The sequence below is a fragment of the Toxorhynchites rutilus genome, chromosome 2, assembly GCF_029784135.1.
Source record: "Toxorhynchites rutilus septentrionalis strain SRP chromosome 2, ASM2978413v1, whole genome shotgun sequence".
In the NCBI taxonomy this organism is placed as follows: Eukaryota; Metazoa; Arthropoda; class Insecta; order Diptera; family Culicidae; genus Toxorhynchites; species Toxorhynchites rutilus.
The window spans coordinates 80,533,929-80,559,126 of record NC_073745.1 but is presented as its reverse complement, the minus strand read 5'-3'; the positions used below and the strand labels follow the sequence as shown (position 1 = coordinate 80,559,126).

At 39.1% G+C, this 25,198-nt stretch overlaps 1 protein-coding gene across 2 annotated transcripts in view; it reads left to right on the top strand.

The window, feature by feature from the left end:
• LOC129767714 (E3 ubiquitin-protein ligase SH3RF1) overlaps nt 1-24,008 on the top strand; it is a 54,179-nt gene extending 30,171 nt beyond the window's left edge. The window contains exons 7-11 of one of the 2 annotated variants that reach the window (XM_055768872.1): nt 39-681; nt 739-873; nt 1,870-2,097; nt 22,485-22,668; nt 22,723-24,008. In XM_055768872.1, coding sequence (XP_055624847.1) covers nt 39-681; nt 739-873; nt 1,870-2,097; nt 22,485-22,656 — 1,178 coding nt within the window. In that variant the 3' untranslated portion in view covers nt 22,657-22,668; nt 22,723-24,008. Of the gene's footprint in view, nt 1-38; nt 682-738; nt 874-1,869; nt 2,098-22,484 lie in introns of both variants that reach the window. The other variant, XM_055768871.1, reaches the window with a different exon arrangement.
• Nucleotides 24,009-25,198: the final 1,190 nt, after the last annotated feature.

Below are 25,198 nucleotides of genomic sequence, written 5' to 3'. Positions count from 1 at the left end.
TGAGCTAACAAAATACTAACGAAATATGCATCTTCCAGCAATTTATTACGTCACCGAACGTTGTCAGGATGGCTGGTTCAAGGGAGCGAATCGCCAGCAGAAGTCAGGCGTTTTCCCCGGGAACTATGTGACCGTGTACAAAGGTCGCGACGGTGGTCACTCTAGCCGTAATCCGAATCCCCAGGGACCAACCACCACCACCGGTACTGTCCAGAGTCCGTCCAATAGCATAGCCCAAATCACACTACCTGCCTTACCACCCCGAGACACTACGACCGCCCCCGCTCCCAGTGCTGCAGGTCCCTTGTGGACTAAGCAACAGAGCCAATCAGGGAATTACATTGACTCGCTGTTTGGAAGAAAATCAGGAGGAGCATCTGCTGTCGATAAGAATGTATCCGCAAACGCTGGTGCTGCTGCTGCAGCAGCATCGGCCGCTGCGGATTCATCCCAACCCGTAGCCCAACCTGTGAAGGAGAAGAAGGATTCATCGGCCGTTAGCTTGATGAAACGTCTCACCAACATTAAAAGATCAAAATCGCCTACAACAGGTACGAATAACGGAGGAACGACCAATCCAGCTTATTCCATGGACAACCCAGTGTTTGAAGATAGCGCGGCGACAGCTACGCCCGTTGTGAAACAAAATCTTCAGCAGATGATAAACCCAGTGCATGTTAGGTAGAATTGGAACAAACAGTGTTGTGGAGAACAAATTCAAACTGTGCCTGTTTTCAGATCTGGATCATGTCCCAGTCAGCTGCTACAGAATCTCCCAGCGGATCTATTGCTCAGCCAAGGGCGTGATAGTGTTCCCTACATGTACGGATCGCAGCGAGTGAAGCCACACAAAGAACGACCTTCAATGCAAGGGTAAGTTTTTTTTATTCAAAATTGTAAATTACATAAGGTAAATGATTTTGGTTTGTCCAGTCGAAAATATGATCATGGTTTGTCCACTTTTTTGAATGCTCTAATTCAGCACACCTTTGTCAAATCAGGTATTCGAATGTTTCAAAACATATAAATTAAATAGTCTTTTTCGTGATTTACAGTAGTTTTAAAGTATTTTTCTATGGAATCATATGTTTTATAGGATTATAAAATACAACATCTATTGGTGTCAATGTGCCCCTCATTCGAGCTAGCTTTTAATCGATCACCAGATGACGTATTCAGACCTTTTCTGAATTATAACACTTACAAATATTGTAAACATCATTCTTGCACATCATTTGTATCAGATTTATATAGCTAAACCATTAAATTAACGCATTTTGATGAACTCAATTCTGATCATGAGTTGTCCAATTCAATAATGTTTTGTCCACATGATTTCTATGGCAACCGCTTTGACGCGCTGCAGTTTGTTTATTGTGTCCTTCGCGCATAGCAGAAATAAAGTTTCTCTATGTTGAGTGTCTTGAGGTGAACACTTCAAAAATACCCAAGAAAATGCAATATTGTGAAGAAAGTCTAAATTATGAATGGATCAATATGATGACAGTAAACTCAAGCAATAATAAATGCAACATCTACTTGAGAATTCGAATGTTTTCATTCAAAAATGGTAATTTCTAAAGCCGGACAAACCATGATCATTTTTTGGACAAACCATGATCAGAGGTGGTCAAACCATGATCATAATTCCTCTTTGAGAAAAATCGTTAAAAAAACATAAAAATTTGAATAATTTCAACGCCTTATGGTAGTATCAGCAACTAGAGCTTTGGACCTTTTCAACAAACCCAAACTAGTATCGATTATATGTTATTTTCATGGAGAAAAATCGATTTGCATTTACTAGTTGCGTAAAAACACCCCAAATCGGACAAACCAAGATTTACCCTATAATTTTTTTCTTTGTAGACTGAAACATGAGGCTTCCGGCAAAAGTTCATCCAAACATTCCGCTGGTAACCAGCAGCAGCAGCAATCGCACGAAGCACCAGTTTCCACCTCGTCCTCGTCGCACGGGCCGAAGCAATCCCAAGCATATCATCGGAAGTCTCAAAGTCTGGACGCTTCAGCCATTATATCCCACATGAATGGGACGCCATCTAAGTCAAAGTCACACTCGCAGACGGTGCGAGAAAGGTAAGTTCATTTATTTACACTTTTAGCTCTACGTTTAGTACGATTACTCGCTGTTCAATCAGAATTGAATGGGTAACATTTTTGGGGATGGACTATAATATCTCTTAAAGGTGTTATCAGCACTGTAGCAATGTACGTTAGAGTCTGATGTTCGACTGGCTGTCGAAGGATGACGACGATTAGACGAGGGGACATGACAAACAAACTTGTAAACAAAAATTGAATCACGGAAGAATTATATTCTCATAATGGATATCTTAAAAACACATAGACCATCTGCATATAGAAGATATCGTGAGTTCCCAATACTATGAAAGAAACAATGGAAAATGTCAAAATGTGTGATGGATATCGTTTTAACCGATAGGTATTGCATCCATCAGGTCCATTTACTTCCTACGTCCAACATCTCTTGATTTGCAATAATTGGACGTAGCCACAGAAATATTCAGAGGGAATTCACCGCATGAAATTTTTCTGTCGACAAATTTCCCTTTCCTGGGTACCGACTTTTGCAGTGGACTTCCCATTGTCAGATGATAGTCAAGCAGATCTGGAGTATATAGTGCGCTACACATACAACGTCCCGTCACCGTGAAGTCAACGTAAAGGAATGAAATGTCAGATATTCTCCCATGGAAATCGTATGATAGCATTCACATACACAATCACCGGCAACTTTGACGTCGGCAAAATAAGTCCAAGAGAATAGTTGACGGGACGGTGACGGTGACGCTGTATGTGTAGCGCACTTACAGTGTTTGGATTTCGATCAAAATCGAATGATACACAATGTATCATGCAAGTAACCTCTCACGAACATATAACCAAATATGAGAGGATCATTCAGATACTTGTATGAATGACAGTAATCACTTGTGTAACATTACTTGAATAAACCAAGAGAGGAACGAAAACTGTTGTTTGCATATTCGAGCTGTATCAAACATCGCAAACCATTTTCGAAGCCTGCATACAAGTTTGAACCGCATATATCGTCCCGCTCTACTATAGCGAAACCCCAGCCGGGTGACGTCTTTAGAGAACCCCCATTGAACTGACAGGAGCCAACATATTGGGTGTCCCACTGACATTTTCCCTTTGTTTTCATATGAATTGGGTATCCCACTGACAGTTCTGCTTGAGATTTTGCTAACGATCCTAGCATCAATCATAGCACCCGGCTGCGAAACCCACTGCACAGACAAGTGTAAAGCAATAAATGATACAAGAAAAATTACGTTATCATTCGGTCACTATTTACGGAGAGCAACGAATGGGAAAAGAGATAAAACGAGAGAGTTTTGCTAGTGTAACTATGCGGTCTTTATGAATATACATATTTCAAGGGATAGCGGCGTTAAAAATGGAAAATATGATCTGTCTACCCTTCCCTTAGCTTCTATCGAGCTAAATAATCATATAGTTTGCACTCTCTGAGACTTAAAAATCAGGATCTGCTATATTAGCCGAATATGAATCATTCGCTTTGCGTAGTCCGTACGATCCTGCTGTTTCATGGTGCATGGAGAAGTCGATATGCATATGCTAGAGGCAAAGAAGAAAATAAACTTTCTGCACCGAAAGCGTATATGATAGTTTTGCTTACGTGTCGGTGTATCATGAAGGGCGAACCGATGCACAGTTGTCTCGTTCTATTTTGTGTCGTGATTTGCGGCACATAACAACAAAAGAATGCCGCTGGGGGAAATGATTTGTGTATGATCATATTCGAACGAACGAAAGCGATTTTTTCAGTGAATGGATCATTTGGCAAACACTGCGCCCTTATAATGGAAGACTTAGAATATGTATTGATGATAAATAAAATGCAGGATTTCCCAGTCCACTGATTCCACCGACCAACCACCACGTCTTAAACCACCAGCGAAGCTCAACAGACACCAAATCCAACAGATCAATAAATCTGACCCTGGAGTGGAATAATTATGGACTGTATAAGAAGATGAACTGGAGGTCCTAGACCGGAAACTATGTCTTTTAGTCATCGCTCTTCAAGAAATAAACCAAGTGTCTCTAACGAGCGTCCAGAAAATCCAAGGAGGTAAACACCACTGGTACATAAAGCTGGGCTCCGTACTACAACATTAAGTGGCTTTGTGTGTCAAGAGGGTCATCCTCCATAAGTGCATGCATATCATCATCGACCTACTGACAATTGCGGTCAGAATAGAAGCCCCAATTTCAATGACCATCGTTTTCGTTTACCTGCTAAGAGGCAGGGCCCTGAATTAAAGATGTAAGCTGCTAGATGTGTTTGAGAGCTTGGATGATCCTTAAACCGTTCTGGGGATGCAAGCAACGGACATTAGGGGGAACATCATCGCTATTTGTTTTTTTTTCAAATCTTTGGCGCTTTCGGTTCCGAATAACGATTTTGGTTGACTTGATAGGTAAACTGAGGTGAAGCAAGGCAGGCAACCTACATGTAAGTGACCAATATCCGAGTGTGATAACCCTCAACGCACCGCGGCCTCAATACACCCAAAGACCAAAGTGAGTTTGCGACGAAGTTTACTGGGATTTCTATAGGGTTTCCAACCTCCTTATCTCCAGAAATAACCCGACCATTATTCAGAAGTTTAACGGAATCATCACTGAGGTGGCTGTATACACCATCCCCAAAACATCCCCCAGTAGTTGTACAGGAATAGACCTTTCTGATTAAACGGTGACGGAGAAAATCTGGAAACGGAAGAAAAGACTGATAATGTAAGAGATAATAATTTTACTTACATTTATAATTATCACTAAATAGGGGAAATCAGGGTAAAACCGACACTCTAAAGATTTCCACATTATTCAAAGACCTCCCATGTCTCTTCGACTACAAATCATTACAGAATCTCTCTTCAACTGTTCATGAACAATTCTACAGTATCTGTTGATCATTTAGCAGTTTTTTAGCAGAACTCGAATTTTGATAATATACAAAAATTGATGTTTTTTTTTTGGTGAAGTAAATCGGGGTGCGGGACAGATCGACACTCTGTTGGGGTAAAAACGACACCTTTAGAGAAATAGAGAAACGAATGAAAACTTGTATAGTATGTAGTATGAAAAAAATCATTTCAAAGTGTTATGGGGTTATCTATATACTATGTGGATACTTCAGTTTTGATCCCAGCTTGGGTGAGTATCCACGGGAGTTGTGCCAATGAGCGTTGAACGAAGGGATACCATGAGCTCTGCCTGGTATTTCTTTGTTGTTGACATGACTTGTTCAACGTTGCTTTTGGTTGTTTTATCAGTCCAGCTCAACCGTTTTGTAATCGAAATATGAACACAAGGCATCTACAAAACGCATTCTTCCTGTCAGTGAAACACAAGCCAGATGTCGGTTTTATCCTGACTTAAGGTATCGGTGTTGCCCCGAATGGACTCGAAATTTCAAAACGAAAACTTCGAGCATCTATAGGCAACAAAATCACCTGCCGTCTCACAAATACACAGAACGATGATCTAAGATGGATTAGGCTCACAAAAGTATCGATTTTTCCAAAATTTTCCGACTAAGCACTCAAATTCCACCACCGAATTTTTTTGCCTGCTGCTGCACAGACTATTCAGCTATGCGGACATCATCCTTTTGGAAGTAACTGTTGTTGTTTTGAATTATAGGGATTATTAGCTGTATATAAGAGTGATTCGTCTCTCTGCACTCTATTAATCTGAAAACCACTATGTGTTGCGCAATACTTGTAGGTAATTATTTCAGGTGTACCAAGTATCAAATGTACTTAATCAGATTAGTCTCTTTCGGGAAATCCAGAGCGTCTCTTTCTTTCCCTGTGGGGGGCTCTTCTTTTCTTACTAGCAAATTATGAGTCAGCAACGTATGCCCGATATGAAGATATGAAAGAATTCGTTGTTCATACATGTTGGCAGGCCTTCCATTTGTTAGTTGATGCTTTAATTTCATGAAACTGTAAGTTCCTCTCTCGAATCCATACAACCTACCAGGTGAGGAGAATGGAATTGTTCGCTCTTCTAATGAGGTCTTTACCAGATATATCCACGCTGGTAATGGAGCCTCTCAGCCATTCATAAGTAAACCGATCGACTTCCTCGTACGTATTATTGTCTCTCAGCTACTTTTCAATTTCTTGAATGATAGGGTGTTTAATTTTTACACTCTCTACAGCTTTAAGGACGCTTGTCGAATCCGTACTATTCAATGGCGAGAGCTTCACACGAGAAAATGCAAAACTCATTGGGAACTCTAATGCTAGTTAGTCGTCAGTGACGGATCGGCTAGTAGGCTCTTAATTGGACTACTATAAAACGAACCCGCGATTATGCGTATCCCGTTGCTATGAGCGGATTCCAGCGTCGTGATATACTGCTCCGCTTTAGTTGTGGAGACGATACCATACAATAGTCGATTTATTCATCTTTTGAAGATGTTCAAGAGAGTATTCCGTGGGCTACCTTTCAGCCTTTCTTTGATTGCTTTTAAAACTTTCAGGTCTTCCGTAATCTTTATCTTGGTCATTTTTGCATTGAGCTTGAAGTTTAGACTTTTATTGGTCGAAACTCCGAGGAGTTCAGTGCTATTCTCTTTAGGATGGCCTTGCCATTCATGAAGCGTTTCCTAGATTTCTGCCCAAGGACTGAGAATATTAGAAGTGTCCTCTCACTTCACTCACTCATTCAGGGATGAAATCGAAAATCGAATTCATCGCTACCAGGAAATGAGTGGCCGATAGGGGACATTTTACATCTTAGGGAACTCCGTTTTCAGCTATTTTCTCGCTACAGAGGCAATCGTCAACAGTTACTTTGAAAATTCAAAGTAAGTTCAGTGTTCTTTGAAAGTACAGCTGAGTAGCGTTATGGGATAGCATTGGGAGTGGTGGGGTACACAAACAGAACGCTACCCATCAAAATCCAACAGCTATCAATGCTATAGGTAAATGGGCTGTCGAACGATGTTTTCGACTTTCTGCGCAACGATGGAATTCCCCGCTGTAGAACGTTGAGTATCCTGGGAGTGGTGGTCAACTGCTATATGAACTTCCAGCACTATTCCGGCGAGAGGAAGAAGAGCTGTACCACCCGTTTAAATCTTTTACAAACCATCTCCAAACCTCACAGGAGTGTTAAATGAACGATCTGTTTACGGGTGTCCAAAGCCGTCTTACCTACGGTCTCGATTGGACGTGCATGGCCAAAGATAAACTCTCAAAAACTCTATTACCGATTTACAACAATACACTGTGGATTATCTCTGGTCTGCTACTGTCAACACCAGCAGCCGCGTTTCGTTCCGTTCCGTTTGACATCCTCGAGGACTCGGCGACAGTCTCCAGAGCTGCGAGCTTCTTCGCTAAAATCAACGGATTTGAGGAGATGCACCTGACTGTCTCAACAACCGAAATGTTGTTATCTGAAATAAACAATGCTTCCTTTATAAGATCTCCCGGATGAGCTCTCCACCATATACCGCGAATTGAACGAAGAAAGTTGAGTATTATTGTTTCAAATACTGATATTCCAAGGAAAATCAATTTAGTCCGTAAAAATACCATCGTTAACTGGCACCGCAAATGGAACGAAGATGAATTGTGCCGGTGGCTTCACTCGATTATCCCTAAGGTTAGCCACAAACCATGGTTCAAAAGTATGGACTTGAGTCGAGACTTTATTCGTACCTTCTCCCGACTAATGCCCAATCACTGTTCGTTAAACGCGCTACGCTTTCGTTTTATTCAACCGGCAGCAATATCTGCGTTTGTGGCCAAGGTTACCACGACATCGAACGCGTTTTTGGTCGGTTGAGGTGTATTTTGTCGTCAGATCGAATTTAGAAAACTCCCTTCGGGCTAGAGGAAGACAGCCCAATGTGCCCAACGTGATGTATTGGCTTGGTTAGACCGTGATTACATGTCCCAAATATATGTTTTCCTTAAAGCTATCGATCTTCGTGTGTGATTGTCCCTATATCCTTATACCCTCCTTTTCTTCTTTTGCGAGTAATTTGTTCCCTTGCTATAAACAGTAGAATAAGTTGAAATACGAATAGATTTAAGAATTGTTTGTGTGATTATCAATATTGTAATTTCCTCAATCGCATCCTTTCCCTGAAAAAATATGTCACCCTTCTAAACTCGAGTTCACAGGCAGTAATCGGTTTCGCACATAACTAACCATAGATTTAAGAAAATTGTTTATATATCTATATAGTTTTTTTTATATGCTCTCCACTCACCCCCATCTCGAAGAAACTCTTATTCGAGAATCCTAGAGTTGGGCACCAATTATTTTTTGCTGGAATGAAAAAATTAAAACAATTTACAATTCCACAGGACAACACAAGATAGGTACGAGGTGAGCGGACAATAACATGCAGAGAAAAGATGTATGGATCCCAGTGAAAAATAGTGTTTCTTTTAAGGGATCCAATATAATATAAGAATATAAGATAGTAAAAAAGATAAATAGAAACAGCAAAAATTTGAATATCAAACATTGAGGGTACAAAATTATGAGAAAACTGGCAAATGTACAAAAAGAAGAAAACTAAACACTAAGGTGGATTATTTTGGTTGATCGAACACTATACTAGGAGAACTCTTATGATCGATTTTAGGTAAAGCTTCAATTTTTTTTAAAAAAGATCTGAACGTGTTACTACTCCGATTTCCGGTGGCAAAGCATTGAAACGGGACAGTCCATAAAACAGAATGCGCTGTTGACCAACATTGGTTGTTGCCCGACTTGGCATTAAATTCTGTGCTTGTCGTGTGCAGAGCTGCAATCCATCACCGTCAATGTCACAAAAAAGCTGACCATAGTCACTCAATTCCTCTCACGGCACGTGAGATCCAAATATTCAGTAGTGATACTCACTCTTTTGTTTCTGACACCTAACCAAATGACGGTTGGTTCCAATGCCTCTCACTGCCGATCGCTCTTTTTACAACTTTACGTTACGAGAGCGGTGGTTGTGGCGTATGATGGTAGTAGAAATGTGAGTGATCAGTCAGTTCCAATCATTTTTGACAATCGCGACGGTTGTTTAGATTCGTTTGTTTAAGTAGAAATTGTTGTTGTTGTTGTTAGAGATGTCTAAATTTTTCGTTTATTCGATTATCGATTAGTCGTGGGCTAATATTCGATTCATTCGAACAATTGTCCTTCAGTATTCGATTAATCGAGCGAATATTTATTTCTTGTAGTATGAACAGACATATATAATAAAAAATATTATGGTGTCATGATTTTAAAAGTTACATTAAATATAATTTTCAAATGAACATGGTGCAGCATAATGGTTTTTGAATGAAATGGTATTTAATTATATTGATAAATTTACCATTTCATAATTATTTGCGGATCATGAAAACGATCCGATTGAAAACCGACAAGGCGTGTTTTTTTTTTATTTTGAGTTAATCATTACCAGAACTATTGAAGTTTAGTTAATAAACGTGAGATGAACACAAAAATTTTATTTTTTCACAAAACGAAAGAAAATTGCGATCTCAAAAAATCGCTCAAAAATCATCCACTTGCATTGAGGCTTTATTGAGAAACTTCTTATAACGTGTCATTAACTGCGCCACGAACAATTCCAGATGGAATATATGTTTGCTTCCTTGTTGCATCCGGTGTTCATAGTACCCGGCAAAATTCAACGTTTGTGTCTTCAGACTCATATCGCAATTTTTAACCAGATTCGGTATCAATCCACAGATTATAACATTCGATAGAACGCCTTGGGATAGCAGTTCGTATAGCTGTTTCCTCACCACTTCCAGCAATCTTACATTCAAAATTTTAAGAATATCCTAGAGCCGGCACTCTTATTCCCAAGCAACGACTCCTAACCGCGGGAATAACCCGCGAAGTAGAATTGGCGCACAAAATCAATCTGCACGTAGACAAATACTTTTCAATGGTTCTTCTCAGCGCATCCTGGGTATCTTTGGTCAGCTAATCCACTTCGTACAAGACGAGTCTCATATTCCCTCTACCCACTGGGATCAGTTTGCTTGATCAAATTCGACACGACCACCCTGTTATATATCACGGCAACCGATGAATTCAACTCGATGTGGTAATTACTGCTGATGGTCCTGATTTCCACCTTCCGGTTCTAGGGCGTTGTGAAATTGATTTTCTCATTGCGTAGCCGTTCCGCGCCCGGTTGGTAAAGTTTCCGCAGCAGACACATGATGCGAGTTTTCTTACTGGCCTGGAAGGACCGTGGAACATGCGGGAAGTCTCTCTGGGAGCAAAGCTTAATCAGATGCGTAACTTGTATGTGCGCACATTACACCGATTCAATTGGGTCGGTTTTTGCACCAGTACGCCGATCCGACCAAACTGTCGGCTGAAAAAAAAAGTCTGTAGTGTGCGGGGGCTCTAAATGTCATCACCTCCAGAGATGCCAGATGTTTTTTTTTGAAAGTCTTCGACAAAAAATTGAAATGTTGATGTGTATAAATGGCAGATATTTTTGTAACCGCGAGAATAGCAAAGTAATGTATGAAAAAAGGTGTTGTTAGCGCAGGGAATCAAGTCATAAAGAGTAGAAATACCATATCCCTGCAGCCAGTAACTGAAAATATAAGTCTGCAACAGGATAGACAGAACATCAAACATCAGTAAAATTGCGAGCATGTCTACAAATTTAGCACCGTTGCAATGATGAGAAACAAATTTGGTAAAAAAAATCGAAGTCGAACGGGTTTCAAAATGCATTATTTTGCTAATTTCAAACCTGATCGGGATCCGCAATAGAGGGGATAGTCAAGGCGTGTCATTCCACAAACTAAGTACTAATACAAATAACACGTGTAATACTACGTTGTTGATTATTTTTGTGTGAGTACCATCAATTGATTCTCACGACAAATCGCAGCTCTGGTCGTGTGCAGTGTTGGTGATTTGCTGTAGGTATTGTCAGGTTTATAACGCTGTGGACAAATTTAATAGTCTGGAATTCGCGCAGTCCAATAAGAGGCAGTATACTTTGAGAATCGTCAGAGTACAAGTCTGAAGTAGGATGAAGGATTGGTAGTCTGTATATGATTTTCAAACATATATTCTGCAACACTTGTAATTTTTTTAGTTTTGTTTTGCATGCATGCCCCCATACTATTATTCCATATTGCAATAGGGAGTGTATACATGCAAAGTAGGAATTCATTAACGCTCTCTTAGTTACGATGTGGGATACTCTCTTTAATAAGCCACAGAGTGAGGAAATTTTTCTCTTCAAAGAATTTACTTGTTGTGTCCATGATAATGTCGTGTCTAGCTGAATTCCAAGATATTTAAAGTGGTTAACCTTGTCAATTGAAACATCCCCGACATTTGGGTCAGGACAAACGATGATTTTTTTCCTAGGTGAGTGGAAGAACATATATTTCGTTTTTGACAGATTAAGTGAAAAAATATTGTCTTGAAAATAAGTACGAAGAACATTTGAATCATTTGCAATATTTGAGACGACGGTTTTTGATTCAGAACAGTGATAAAATAACGCAGTGTCGTCAGCAAATAGTCTAGCAGTTCCTATCAACGGTAGGTTACCTATATCATTGACGTACATAAAAAAACAACAGAGATCCACCCTGGGCTACTCCAATATTTACTGGACGCAGGATACTTCTGGCATTATTCAATGCAACATATTGGTGTCTATTAGTGAGATAACTTTGCACGAGGTCGTTGGCTATTCCTTGAATACGATAGATATTCAATTATTTTAGTAATATATCATGGTCGATTGTATCGAACGTCTTTTTTAGGTCAAGAAATAGTGCTCCAACTATTTTTTTGTGATCGATTCCATCTATCAGCTCTTCCACAAGCTCAGTGATGGCAGTTACAATGCTGCTACCACGCCGAAATCCATACTGGAGCTTGTAGAATACGTTGTTTTTATTCAAAAAATCAAGAAATCTTACAATAATGAGCTTTTCAAATATTATATTAAACACTGATAGGGTTGAAATCATTCACTAGAATATTATCGGATCCGCAACCTTTTTTGCTGTTCAGATCTTGTATGATCGTAAGCACCTCCGCTTGATTTGACGGATCTAGAAAGAATTGAGTTTGGAATATAACGGGTGTACATCGATGGATTACCATTATTACGCTTAGTAATTTCACGAGATAATTGAGTTGCGATACTTGAAAAATATTCGTTGAAAACTTCACACACTTCCTCGTCCTTTGTATACTCAATACCATCATTAATAAGATTAATTTGTGTTCTTTCCTTGGAGCGTCGAGGAATTAATTGTATCCCACATTCTTGAATGATTCGTATTGTTCAATAATTGTTGGAAATATACTCTTTTACTGTGCCTTTTCTCTACTTGAAATTTTTTTTGAAATTTTGAAATATGGTTGAGCATTTCTTGTAAGTACGTATCATTTGGACGGCTTCCAACCCTTTTCAAGTATTTGTCTTTAATTTTCAACAATTTTTAAAGATTTAAAAATAGTTTTAAAAATATATTTAAGAATTCGGCTCTTTTAAACTTATGTAACTGAGTAACAGTAAAAATGAACGAATTAATATATGATTCAAAATGCCCAAGTTTCCCAAGATACCTGGAAGTCCATCATTGGGTCATGATTCTGCCCAAAAGAGGAAATCGCAATTGGGCTGGGAATCGCTTGTGAGTGAAGACTAGCGGTTCAGTTTACTATGGCTAGATACAAGCTCCAGATTCATTGACTGAGAAGACAAGTTATTCTTGAAATTTTGCAACGGTTTCACAGCTTATATACTTCTAACGATAACCACATCCATATAAAAGTTATAAAAAAGATTGAGACATGAATCTTGGGGCAGTTCCTTTCAACTATTTCTGAAAGTTGTCTTAGGGTGAAGTTCGTTTTATTTTCTGATAACAAATTTTAAATGATCAGTACACATCTTTGCAGGATATCTAGAAGAATTTCATTGGAAGGCAAGCCATGTGGTCGCCTAATTATCTGCGAAAGACAGCGCCACACAATCAGTTGTTCCTTAGCGCTTGCGAAACTTAGCTGTACATCTGATAACAGTAAACGTTCCAACAAAATGTCCCGCGTAGGATTACGTCCCGCGAAACGTCCCGCATTTGGCAAAAGGAACGAAAATTGATTTTCTTAAATGGATGAACCTCAAAATAAAACTTTTATTTGTCAGACTGTTCAAGAGCGCTTCCATGCATTCAACGATTAATACGTTGAGCTGGTTTCATCGCACCGACAGTGGACTTTTTGTTTAGAGAGTACAAGCAAATGACAGCAACAAAATCGAAAAATTGATTTTTATAAAGATTTATTTTTAATATTTTTATAATGATTTTTATAAAAGTCCCTCATTGATCCGCAGGGACCAACGTGCGTCAAACGAAAAGTTCATCTTTGGTCCTATAGCTCAGTCAGGGCTTAATGTGTTAAATAAGCCGGAAGAACTAGTGTATGCTGGACAGGAAGAGGCAGGGTTGTTTGATGAAGCATCTCAAATGAAGCAAATGTTGGCCGGAACCTGAATCATGGCTGAAGGAAAGATGTATGTCGACATGCTCTTTTACCTTTCCGTGGCTTTGGTAGTCAGCTATCTCTCCATTTTGGCCATTCGCTTAAAAGTTTTCTATAGGCCGCAGCTGGGGTATGTTGGGAAGGTTGGCGGTCTACGCGACAATGTTTATCTCCATCCGATTCTCCAGTGATCTTTTGGCATAATAGGCTCATCCCCGTTTCGGCATAAAGACCACATCACCTTCGCGAGTTTCGGCAAGCACTTCGTACTCGTTCCCCGTTCAGCATATGACTCGAAAGAAGAGCGGCTTGGACATTCCCTTCTCGTCTGTCGGAGAAGGACCTTCTTCGAGAACTTGATGTGGATGATATATTCGACGTCATCGCTTACTTGGGGAACGTAATGTACCCGATCCCCGGCCATTCGTTGAATTCTAGCATCAAGCACGTCTCGTCTTCCATTATGAGCACGAAAAGAAGTTTTTCACTTCTTTCGCAGGAAAGAAGTTTTTGAGGAGTTCGGGTTGAGCAACGAAGCGACTAGTGATCCCCGATTTTTGAAATTAATCGTTCATCAGCTAATCGAATAGTTTTCAGCAGTTCGTTATTCGATACGATTAATCGACCCAAATAATCGATTAATCGATTAATCGCAATACTGAGAGAAATAATCCGTCAGACTAATATTTCTCATTTGCTAGAAAGCCATATGGAATCAAAAATATGTTAATTCCACCTGAAAATCAATTATTATCCTTTACGCTCCCCTAAAGTCGTAAAGAATGCTCAATTCGCGTTGACGGCATTGAGCTTCGTTTATGAACTTAAGGGAGCGTCAAAGATAATGATTGATTTTCAGGATAATGTGCGATTCACATAGCACGTTACGGAGAAGAACGTCTACGTTCCGTCAACGTCTCCACCAATTCACACATGCAGTCAATGCTTCCACCAGCACCGTCACGTCAAATGCTAAACGAATGATTTATTTAATTTTATTCATGGTGTCTCAAATTAGCATGCCTAGAATCAGTTCTAAATTTTGAAAAATTCAATGAATGATTCTCATTGAATTTTTCAAAATTCAATTATTCAATTCAATTATTTAAATGCCGACCCTTATGCAATAATAATAATAAATAGAATAATTCTTTCAACTAGTCGCGAATGATTTTCACTCCGAAATTTGGAACTAAAGCCGGGTTCAGACGGTGCGAGTAAGCATACGAGTCGGTCTAGTCAGTTACTGCAGTGCAGCTACTCACACCGTGTGAACACATCATGCCAGTTATTGTCATGTGTGATCCGGCGTGCGAGCTACTTCAAAGTTTTTTGAATTTACTCGCACTTGCATGCTTCACAACGTCAAAAACAGAATTTAGCGTTCGAATCAGTGATGCCAAATGTAATGAAATGTCTCTATTTTTAAGATATTTGAAAATATGTGAAGATATTTATAGACTTCAAAATTATTGGAAAAACAAATAAAACCCTCATAGTTTCTAAACGAAATAATTGTTATTTCGTTTTGCACGCTGGCGGGGCACGCTTTCTTTTTGAGATAGTTTTCTTGAGAATCTCTAATATAGAATCATTATCAGATCACAACTTACAAAAAAAAGTATTGTTCTAAGAAACAGAATACATATTCGATTTAAAAAAGTACATTTTCATTCATTATTAAAATTTTTGAAGCGTATTTATTGCACCTGCAAATCGACTATCATTTTCATTTCACAAAATAAATAAAATTAAAAAAAAATCTTTTAGACTACCATTTATAACATCACATCCTTTCGGAATTATCTGAGCTATGGATGTTTTCGAGATTCTAAAAAATATCGACAACAATCCCAACGATATTCCAAAACAAAGGCACATCAATGTCATTTCTAATTTAACTCTTGCAGGTACAGCATCCCTCATGACTGTATCTTGGCGTTGTATTCGTGGAGCAATTAAATCCAACAGTTTTTTCACTTGTTCAGGTGTTATTATCAACACTGCTCTGTAATCTCGAGGATCCTCATCGTAGAGTTCCTTCAATATTGTATTTGTTGCTCCTTTTCTTTGCATCTAATTCCTGGCCCGAATCCTTTTCTCTTTCTGCTTTTTCGGATAGTACCTTCAGTTCAAAGAAATTCAGCACAAAGTATGTATTTTTAAACACGATCAGCGTTTGTTTTGCTATAAAATTGTGTGATGATACATTCAACTGAAAACCTAAGATGAAAACTGCCAATAAAGAAGTCGATTTTGGACCAATCATTTGACAAATTCGGACCTGATTGCTGTTTCTGACTATTTGATGGACATTTGAAAAGTCGCCTGGCATCCCTGGTAAACCCGTGCCGTAGTATCTAGTTTCTCGCCAGCAGCTCACACTGTGTGAACGGACAAGGCGAGTCAACCAATTGTCAAGCGAGTCCACCGGGTCAGTAGCTGCTCATTGTCAAGTCAGCTACTAGCAACGTATAAATGGGCCTTAAGAGATATGTTGGCATAAAAAGTACAGTAAGTTACTTGTAATGCGATATGCTGAGGCACCACTCAGTGTCGCATTGGAGTCGGTTTTGACCAGTAATTGGACCTTTGCGACTGGTGGCGACTTTCAATGTGGGGCCATAATTTGGGCCCCGAACTCAATGTTTACAAAAATGTCCAATTAGAGGTAAAATGTCTAATTAAACGTGTTGCATCACAGATCTGTTCAATTAGCTTAATGTCGATGTAGATGTAAATTACTTTACAATCAAATCAAAACAAAAGCCGAGACACAAAGCCCAGACAAAAACCAAACGAGCCGTCCGTCTCCGTCAATTATTCTTTTCTATAAACCCTGCCGGTCGTTTTCGTTGAACGTATGCTGACGGGTCGTTACGTTGCTGGTAGATGTGAATGTTTTCATGAGAATTGCATGGTAGAATCATTGACGTATCGTGACGTGACGGGACGTGAACGTGACGTGTATGTTGTATGTGAATCGCACTTAAAACTGCAACGGCCGTACGTTTTTTTCTCTCAGCGTTTGGATCGATTAATCGACGTAAATTATTCGTTCGCTTCGATTATTGGTTGTGCAGTATTCGTTCGATTAATAATCGATTTCTGTAGGAAGTATTCGATTAATCGATTAATCGAACGATTATCGGGGATCACTAGAAGCGACCTAGACGTGTTTGCTGGCGCTCTGTCTCCGCGAGTGTCGGTGTTAGCTTTTTATGGCAGAAGAAGTGTCTATATTGCGAAACATACATTTTCTTTCTCTACGCATTTCAATCCCGGGAAATTTGTTTAAATGTTTGAACCATAATCATAATGATAATGATAAATCATAATGAAAAATTGAATGTTCGGTGAAGTTTTTTTTGACGTAGGACTACGTCTAACCGGAAGATATAGGGGGTGAAATGGAAATCTAGGCACTGAACAAGTAGAAAAAAATGCAAGATTTGGAACGCTTATAACTCGAGCATTTCTCAATAGATCGCAAAGGTTTTTGCATCAATTGATAGGAAATATATCTACGCATCTATCATAACGAATAACATTTAATTTTTCTTGAGATAAATAATTAAATAATTGTAAAATATCAAGCATTGTCAAAATGCACTATGTGCCCATTTTTGATTGGTCCATTTTGTGCTCCTCAAATCGTACCGACCAAAACGGGCAACCAGAGCAGCAGTGAAATAGAATGAAGCACGATTGGAAAGGAAAAAGAAAAAAATGAACGAAACATTGGTCGCAGTCTCACACATGCGTAATTCTCGAGCCAGCCAGTCAGCTTAAAAATCCCCGCTCCGCTGCCGTAACGGTCATTCTCATTCAAACCGTACACCACATCGGTTCGCATCTCAACACATCAACAAACCAACCCAAGCAACCATGTCTGGACATGGTAAAGGAGGAAAAGTGAAGGGAAAGGCAAAATCCCGCTCGAACCGTGTTGATATGGAGTTCCCCGCAAGGGTAGCTAGGCCGATCGCGTTAGTACCAGTCCACCTAGCCGCCGTTATATAGTTTCGGCCGCCGAAGTGATCGAGTTGGCTGGTAAAGCTGCTCGCGACGATAAGAAAAACCGCATTCAGAACAGAACACATCAAGACAACAACAGGCAGTTGCAGCGAGTGGCGAGTGGCAAACGCAATCGCAAAACGGCAGCAGGTAGCAGAAGAAAAAAGTTTGTTCTTTTTACAATCTGCTTTGGTGGCAAATCCAGAACAAGGCGGCATCGAGGGCGTTCGAAATGGTTTTTTTTCAAAACCACGAGTACTAAGTTTTCTAAATTGGAACCATTCCATAAAACAAGGCGCTTTTCAGGGCCATTAAACCTTCCAAAAAAGAGTTTAGGAAATAAAGTTCAATGCGTTCTCAAACATTATCCAAAATAATAATAAAACACAAATTGATGTTTTCATAATTTGTTTGCCAGGATCTGATGAGTATGTGAATTTGGCAGTAGTTCTGAGCTTATTGATAGTTGGGGACTTTCAAGATTATTCAATTTTCACCAACTCTTAAATTGTTTCCAAATTGAAAGTACAGTAATTTACAATTAGTTCGACATTTAGCTAATTGGACGGACATGTAATGCGACTTATTTAGTTGGACATTTTTGTAAACATAGAGATCCAAATTATGACCGCACATTGAAAGTCGACACTGTACCACTGTCATCGCAAATGTTCAATTGCAGGTTCAAATCGCCTCCAATGCAACACTGAGTGGCGCTTCGGTACGTTGCATTGAATGTAATTTACTGTAAAATATGTCAAAAGCTGGATGGGAAGAAATTTTCCAACTGTGAAAGCTGTGGCGACTGGCAAATGCAATCGCTAAACAGAAAGGTTTAGCCGAACAAGATGGGGATATCGAGTGACAACAAAACAATAAACTCTTTAGATTGAAGATAATTTTGTGATCCTGAAAAGGACCCTTTTTAGCCTGCATGTGAATCCAACGAACGAACAAATCGTAATGAATGTATTTTTTTGCCATCACTCCCTTTTAACGCTCATTCGTTCATCTCGTTGGACTCGCCCCTCTGGCTGAGTCTGCCGATTTGTCTTTATCCTGTGAGTGTGTACCGCTAGAGTATAAAACACGCGGACCCCAAAAAAATATCTTATTTTCTTTCAAACCGTAAACCCGTGTGGTTGTACGGCATCGGCATCGTGGACGTAACAAAGGAGGACAAGTTAAGGGAAAGGCAAAGTCTCACTCGAACCGTGCCGGTCTCCAGTTCCCTGTTGGCCGCATTCACTGATTGCTCCGCAAGGGTAACTAGGCCGAACGGATTGGTGCCGGAGCACCAGTATACCTAACAGCGATTATAGAGTTTCGGCCGTCGGAGTGCTCGAGTTGGCTTGCAAAGCTGCTCACGACAATCAGAAAACCCGCATCAAGAACAGAGCAGCTTCGGTTCGGCGCTCATCAAGGCAACAATTAGTTTCAGTGAGTGGCAAAGTGTTTCTCCGGCACGTCGCATTAAATGTAATTTACTGAACAACATGTCACAAGCTGGATGGGAAGAAATTTTCCAACTGTGAAAGCTGTGGCGAGTGGCAAACGCAATAGCTAAACAGGAAGGTTTAACCGAACAAGATGGGAATATCGAGTGATAACAAAAACACAACACCAAAGGTTCTTTTCAGAACCATCAACATATTCATAAAGAGTAAACAGTAAACTAATCAATTTTTCAGGTAGATAGGTAGGTATTCACGTAGGAGAAGAAAATAAAGCAATATATTTAAAATATATATTTAACAAAAGCTGTCCCCTTTGTATAGTCCTACGTCACTCCGGTTATGTCCCCGACATTACCCACCCGTCTTTTCTTGTGCATTGTCGCGTTTCCTATCTGTTTATATTCGTGTCTCGTTTTTTTGCTCTCGTAGCATGTGTACAATGCAGAATAAACCTCAGTGCCCCACACTCGAACCCTTTTTAAGATGCTTTTTAAGTGGAAAAACGTCACTTATAATGCGGTAATGTTATTAAGATATTTCGTGAAATTGAAAATTAATTTAACTGTGCAGTCAGTGCTCTCCTTCTCTGATTCAGTTTGAGTGTTTTTTTTCTTATTTGTAGTGCTTGTAGCTTGTAGGAAGAATGCAGTTTCTTGACAAATCCCAAAGTGTTTTAGATCTGAAATCGATATTGAAATGTGTTCTCCTAACTAGAATGTTTATAAGAATCGAATGAATATCGGTTAAGGCAAAGTTAATGAGCGAATTGAAAGTGTCCATTTTATGTTATTTCGTGTTCCGGGAAGCGCATATATGTGTGTATGTGTTACAGTGCAGTTCGCTGAACAAATGCCGGAGAGGAGCGCTCGTTGCGCGAGCAGAACGACGATCCAAAGATAAGTTTCGCTCACTTTTACACTCGAAGTATGATATTTTAAATCCAATCAGATTCTTTTTATACTCGAAATTGGATTTGCGTTCAATAGGAAAAATGTTTATGATTTCGAGTGTACATGGCAGCGTTTTATGAAAATTGGGTTAGCAGGATTTTAGTTTGGAGTTTCTTGCTAAGTACAGCAAGAATTCGTTCAAATTCTTCCATTTTAGAAAGGCAACTGTAGTGAAAGTGGTTTCTGTTATGAGTTTTTAAATCAATTGAAAAACGTGGACAGGGCAGTGCAAATTTTGTTCCAGTGTGTCGTTGTATTGTGTGATGACATGTTTCGTAATGGCGTGTGTGTGCAAACCAATAAAACCCGTTTCGGAACGAATTCCAATATTATGGTGTTGAAGTGTATTTTATGATGTGCAGTAGTGTTTAATAAGTTTTAACTGCAGTCAATTCGCATTTTTTTTTGATGATGCAAATATGATTTCGTTAAACCGATTCTGACTTCTTCGTGAATGTGGTGTGTATTTTTTCTTCTCGTAACTAGTTCGCTATATTTATGTGTATTCGAGCGTATCGCAGTGATAGTACCACAATGGGAGCATACATGCATGATTAGCTATGTTTTTTTTTCAGCATATATTCTTATAAATTTCTTTACATAACCTTTTAAATAGAGATATTGAATGAAAATTTATCTCTCGGTTACCTTTTTAGGTAACCACTAAAAAAGCTCCAATTGATTTCACAAGTTTTCCTTCTCTGGATACATAAGCAGAAGATAATACAAGTGATGAATATCGAAACATATAGTCAGTTTTAGCGAGTTCAAAAGAATTTCCTTGGTGACCTTTTCAGGTTAAGTATATATCGTCAATTAGAGAAATATTGAAAGGGTTTCTTGGCGACCTTCTCAGGTTGTCAAAAATAACCTTGGTCTCCGCGATTGAATAAACATATATAGATCGAGAGTTTTTGAAGGAGTTTTTTATGACCTTCTCAGGTCAGGAAAAATATCTATGTACTACGCACGATGAATAACGAAATGCATGACCGGCCAGATAAGAATGTATATTGTTTTCAAATTTCATTTTGCCGAATAGTTGTGAGTTCGCGTTTTTAAAATCACATCACTTACCGCAGTGAATCCTGATTTTTCTCAACCATTCCAACTAACAACTATCCCTTCCATGATAAACGCTAGGGAACCACGCTATAGAGGCGACCCTTCTGGCCTTCGGGCGGCGAATATCATACTAACATTCCTTCCCTTCCCCTGGTGACTGTAAGGACGTGGCCGGCGTCGTTATTGACAATTTAAAGCTCGAATCACCGAAAATTGCACAATGATTTGCTAGTCCCAAGCGTCATTCTGTGTGTTCTTTGTGCAATTTGGTTGGTTCAGGTCAATCACGGAGAGCAATTACGAATTGTACAGTCTACCCAAGCCCAAGCTCAAGCTCAAGCTCTTTCGCAGGAAAGAAGTTTTTTACCAGCACCTTAAGCTATTCCTTCTGGGTGGTTGCCTGCTGCTCAGATACTGCCGGTCTCGTCTGACGCGTCTGACTCCACCGTTTGGCCGATTGTTTCGATCTCCCGGCTTAAGGAGCGACAGGGAGAGGATGTTGTAAATACCAGATCGGCTATGTCTGGCGGACACAAAGTGTCTCAGGATGTCCAACTCCTTTGATGTGGGGTGAAGCTGATAGTATGAAAAAATCATGAAGTTACTTGACAGTGCTGCTGCTGCTTATCAACAGCCTTGAATAATTTTTGTCGTAGGCTTAATAAACGTAATATTTAAGGAAAATTTGTTCTATAAAATCATTTTTTGTAGTTTATTTTTTATCGCCATCCGAAAATAGTCCATTTTTTAATGCATGCGTTAACACTAAATTGGATGAAAAATGGATTGAAATTTTTTTTACTGAATGGAATGGTAATTTGAAGCAAATTGTTGAATTTGAATTTGAATCGTGCTTGCCAGGCTTTAATACTCTAACTGAGCCAGTGATTTTCAGGCGTAAATAAAATCCAAACCACCGAATAATCACAACTGGATGACGATACTTAGAAAGAAATAATACAGATCAGGTTTAATTGCAAGGACACATGTTCAGTGTTTCACGAATAAATGAGACTCGCTAAACTATGGTTTATTTTCACATAACGTTTTGTTTTTTGTGTCCCGCGTTAGACCTTTGACCATCTGGTCACTTTAGATAACAGATTATTTGATTCGACCTATTGATCGAGATTCAGAAGAACCAAATGGAATGAGGCATCTGTGCGATATAAAGATTTTCCAACAAATTCCAGTGAATTTAATCAGATCTCTTCCGAGAGAAGAGTTTTTCGATGAAAGAAGGGCTATACAAAATTTCAACATTGTGAATGAACAACCCAGAGGACCGCCCTTTTGGGTTTTTTTTTCTCGAAGAATCTCTCGAAGAAACTGGAATTAACCAAATGTTTCCACCTTCGTTTTATTTGTGTTCTCCATCCAGATTCAAATGCATCGTGCCGTACCCCCCAAACAGCGAATACGAGCTTGAGCTTCGCGTCGGCGACATTGTGCTGGTGCATAAAAAACGTGATAACGGCTGGTACAAGGGCACCCATCAACGCTCCGGCAAAACTGGTCTATTCCCAGCGTCGTTTGTCGAGCCAGATATATGATATCGGAACTAGGTGCTGGGAAGAATGATTTTCTGTTTGAAATAACTGCGAGCGATTTTATTCTAGGATCAAACATGGTTTGTACGCATGCGTGGGATTGCATCTGCGTGAGTGTTTCGTATCACCGGGATTAGACAAAATTATAGATATTTAGCATTTACGATCACTCTTGAATTAGGCCAATAACAATGCAATTTGTACCTAATTTTTGTCTATTGAATATTTTGAAGTCTGATAATAGTATTAGAACAAGTTTGAGAAACGTTAAAAAGTACCCTGATAAAATTTAAAATTGCCTGTTGAAAGTAATGTAGCAAAATTTAATACTGAAAGCGAGCGTGACAAGAAAAAAACAGTCAACTTTTTTCAAAAGACCACACAAAATTGAAACTAATTCATGAAAAATTTTCAAACGTTGTTTCGAATAAATTGAGCAGTTCATGAACAGTCAGTCATCTTCAGTCTTTGAGCCATTCCACGTGAATTGTTTTCACGGTAACGAACTCTCTAAATCTGATAACATTGTACAAATTTACTCAAAATACTAGCCCAAACATTTACGTTGTGTTTGATTCTAATACAATAGTGCAAAATAATTCTTTTATTCGTTAGCAAATCTGTAATCAACAAAAAAGTAACGTGTTTCATGTACACTAAACTAAGGATAGCGATACTATTTCATATTACATAATATATATATTATATACACATTGTCTAACGAAATGGTATTAAGAAAAATGTTTATGTTTTAATTTCTGATGAAGAAAATACACAACGTTTAACGTGCAAAATCTGCGAGATACAAAATTCAGTTCGCCTACGAGCGAGAGCGTGCAAATAACAAAGGGTTTGATAATGGATTTTTTTAACTATGAAAAATGTTCAGACAAAATAATGTGAAACGGCTAGAGCGTGGCAAACGAGAAAACAAACTCATTAAAACTAAATTCACATCTAACAGGTAAAACGCAACGATTGAAGACGAGCACAAAAACATTTTCGAACAGGGTGAACGAAATTGGTACAGTTTTTTTTCCAATCGTAGTTAATTTCATGTTCTCGAAAGCGGAACAATACGAAAACAAATGCCTTCAGGAGTGGGATTTGAATTGGGATAGTCTGATTGGTAGAATTGCATTGTCTTATTTCGTATGGTATTTCGACGTTGACGTTGACGTTAGTCCAAGAGTTGTTAAGTCCAGGGAAATAGATAACGATGTGATTGTGTAATTTGTGAGTTTTGTAAACCCATTTCGTAAACGAGTACGAACAGAGCGAACGGCAAAGTACTGAGAAATGAGCATCACGGAAACGAAGTGAAGCGACAATTGAACGAATAATAAAGAAAACAGGTATACTCATACTTTAAAGAATAAATTACTAATGAGTTGTGACGGGTATTGATTTTTTTTTCTGTAGACGAATATCACATCACATAGATACTTTCTGCATCTTTCAAATGTTTACACCATATGATTCGAACAGATCCCATCTCTATCATCATTCAGGGCAGCTCAAGTGTGCTCTGCTATAGATCACAAAGGCTCTAACAGTTTCTGAAGTTTTTGTTTTTTTTTCTATTTTTATTTCTATACCTCTGGCTTTGAAAAATAACTATTAGAATATTAATCAATGGTCTTAGAGTTGAGCCCATGTTGATTCGCTTTTTGAGCGTACAGTCCATTGGGCTACGGGTCTCCCAACTTTTCGAAATGCTTCGGTTGTGATGTATGGGAAAAGGAATATTTGTTTATTCATTTACTAGCAAAATCAACTGACGACACTGTTTGATAGGTTCGTTTTGACCATAAAATATCCGGTTGACGAAAGAAAAGTCGTAGTAAGGATAAATCTCGAAGTCGCATTGAGTTTATCTAGAATATAAGGAGCATCGATTAACCCGAGAAATAATTTTCCAACGATGATTGCACACATATCGTCTCTTCTTTTTGCCAGTGTGTCCATGTTCAGTATCTTGCATCGGCTTTCATATGGAGGAAACGCCATCGGGTCCGTCCAAAAAGATGGTAAAAGATGATGGTTTGTCCGATTTTAGGTGTTTTCACGCAACTAACGTTTGCATAAAAAATGGACTTTTTTTCGGATGGTGATAAAAAAAACTAAGACAGATAATTGAGTTTAACAAATTTCCCATGGAAGGTTATTATATTAGCTCGCTTGCAAAAAAAATGCTACGCCCTTGCGAGCGGCCTTCCGGCAGTTAACCGGGACATTCGCCATGGCGGACAACGACATGCGTGTAGGCATGTTTTTGAGTTCTTTCTTCTTTTTATTGATTGATTCCTTCTCAGTTTTCGCGACAAAATTGTTGGAGTAATTCTTACGCTTCAGATTTGCCCAGAAATTCTCGATCGGACGCAGCTGAGGGATATTGGTTGGGTTCGATATTTAGCCGCTCCATCTCCTCTAACGATCGCTTGGAGTAGTGGGCCGACGCCAGAACACCGCGTTTTCGTCCTTATGGTATTTCTTGATGAACGACGCACCTTCCGGCAGGCACGTCGTACTATAATTTTCCCCG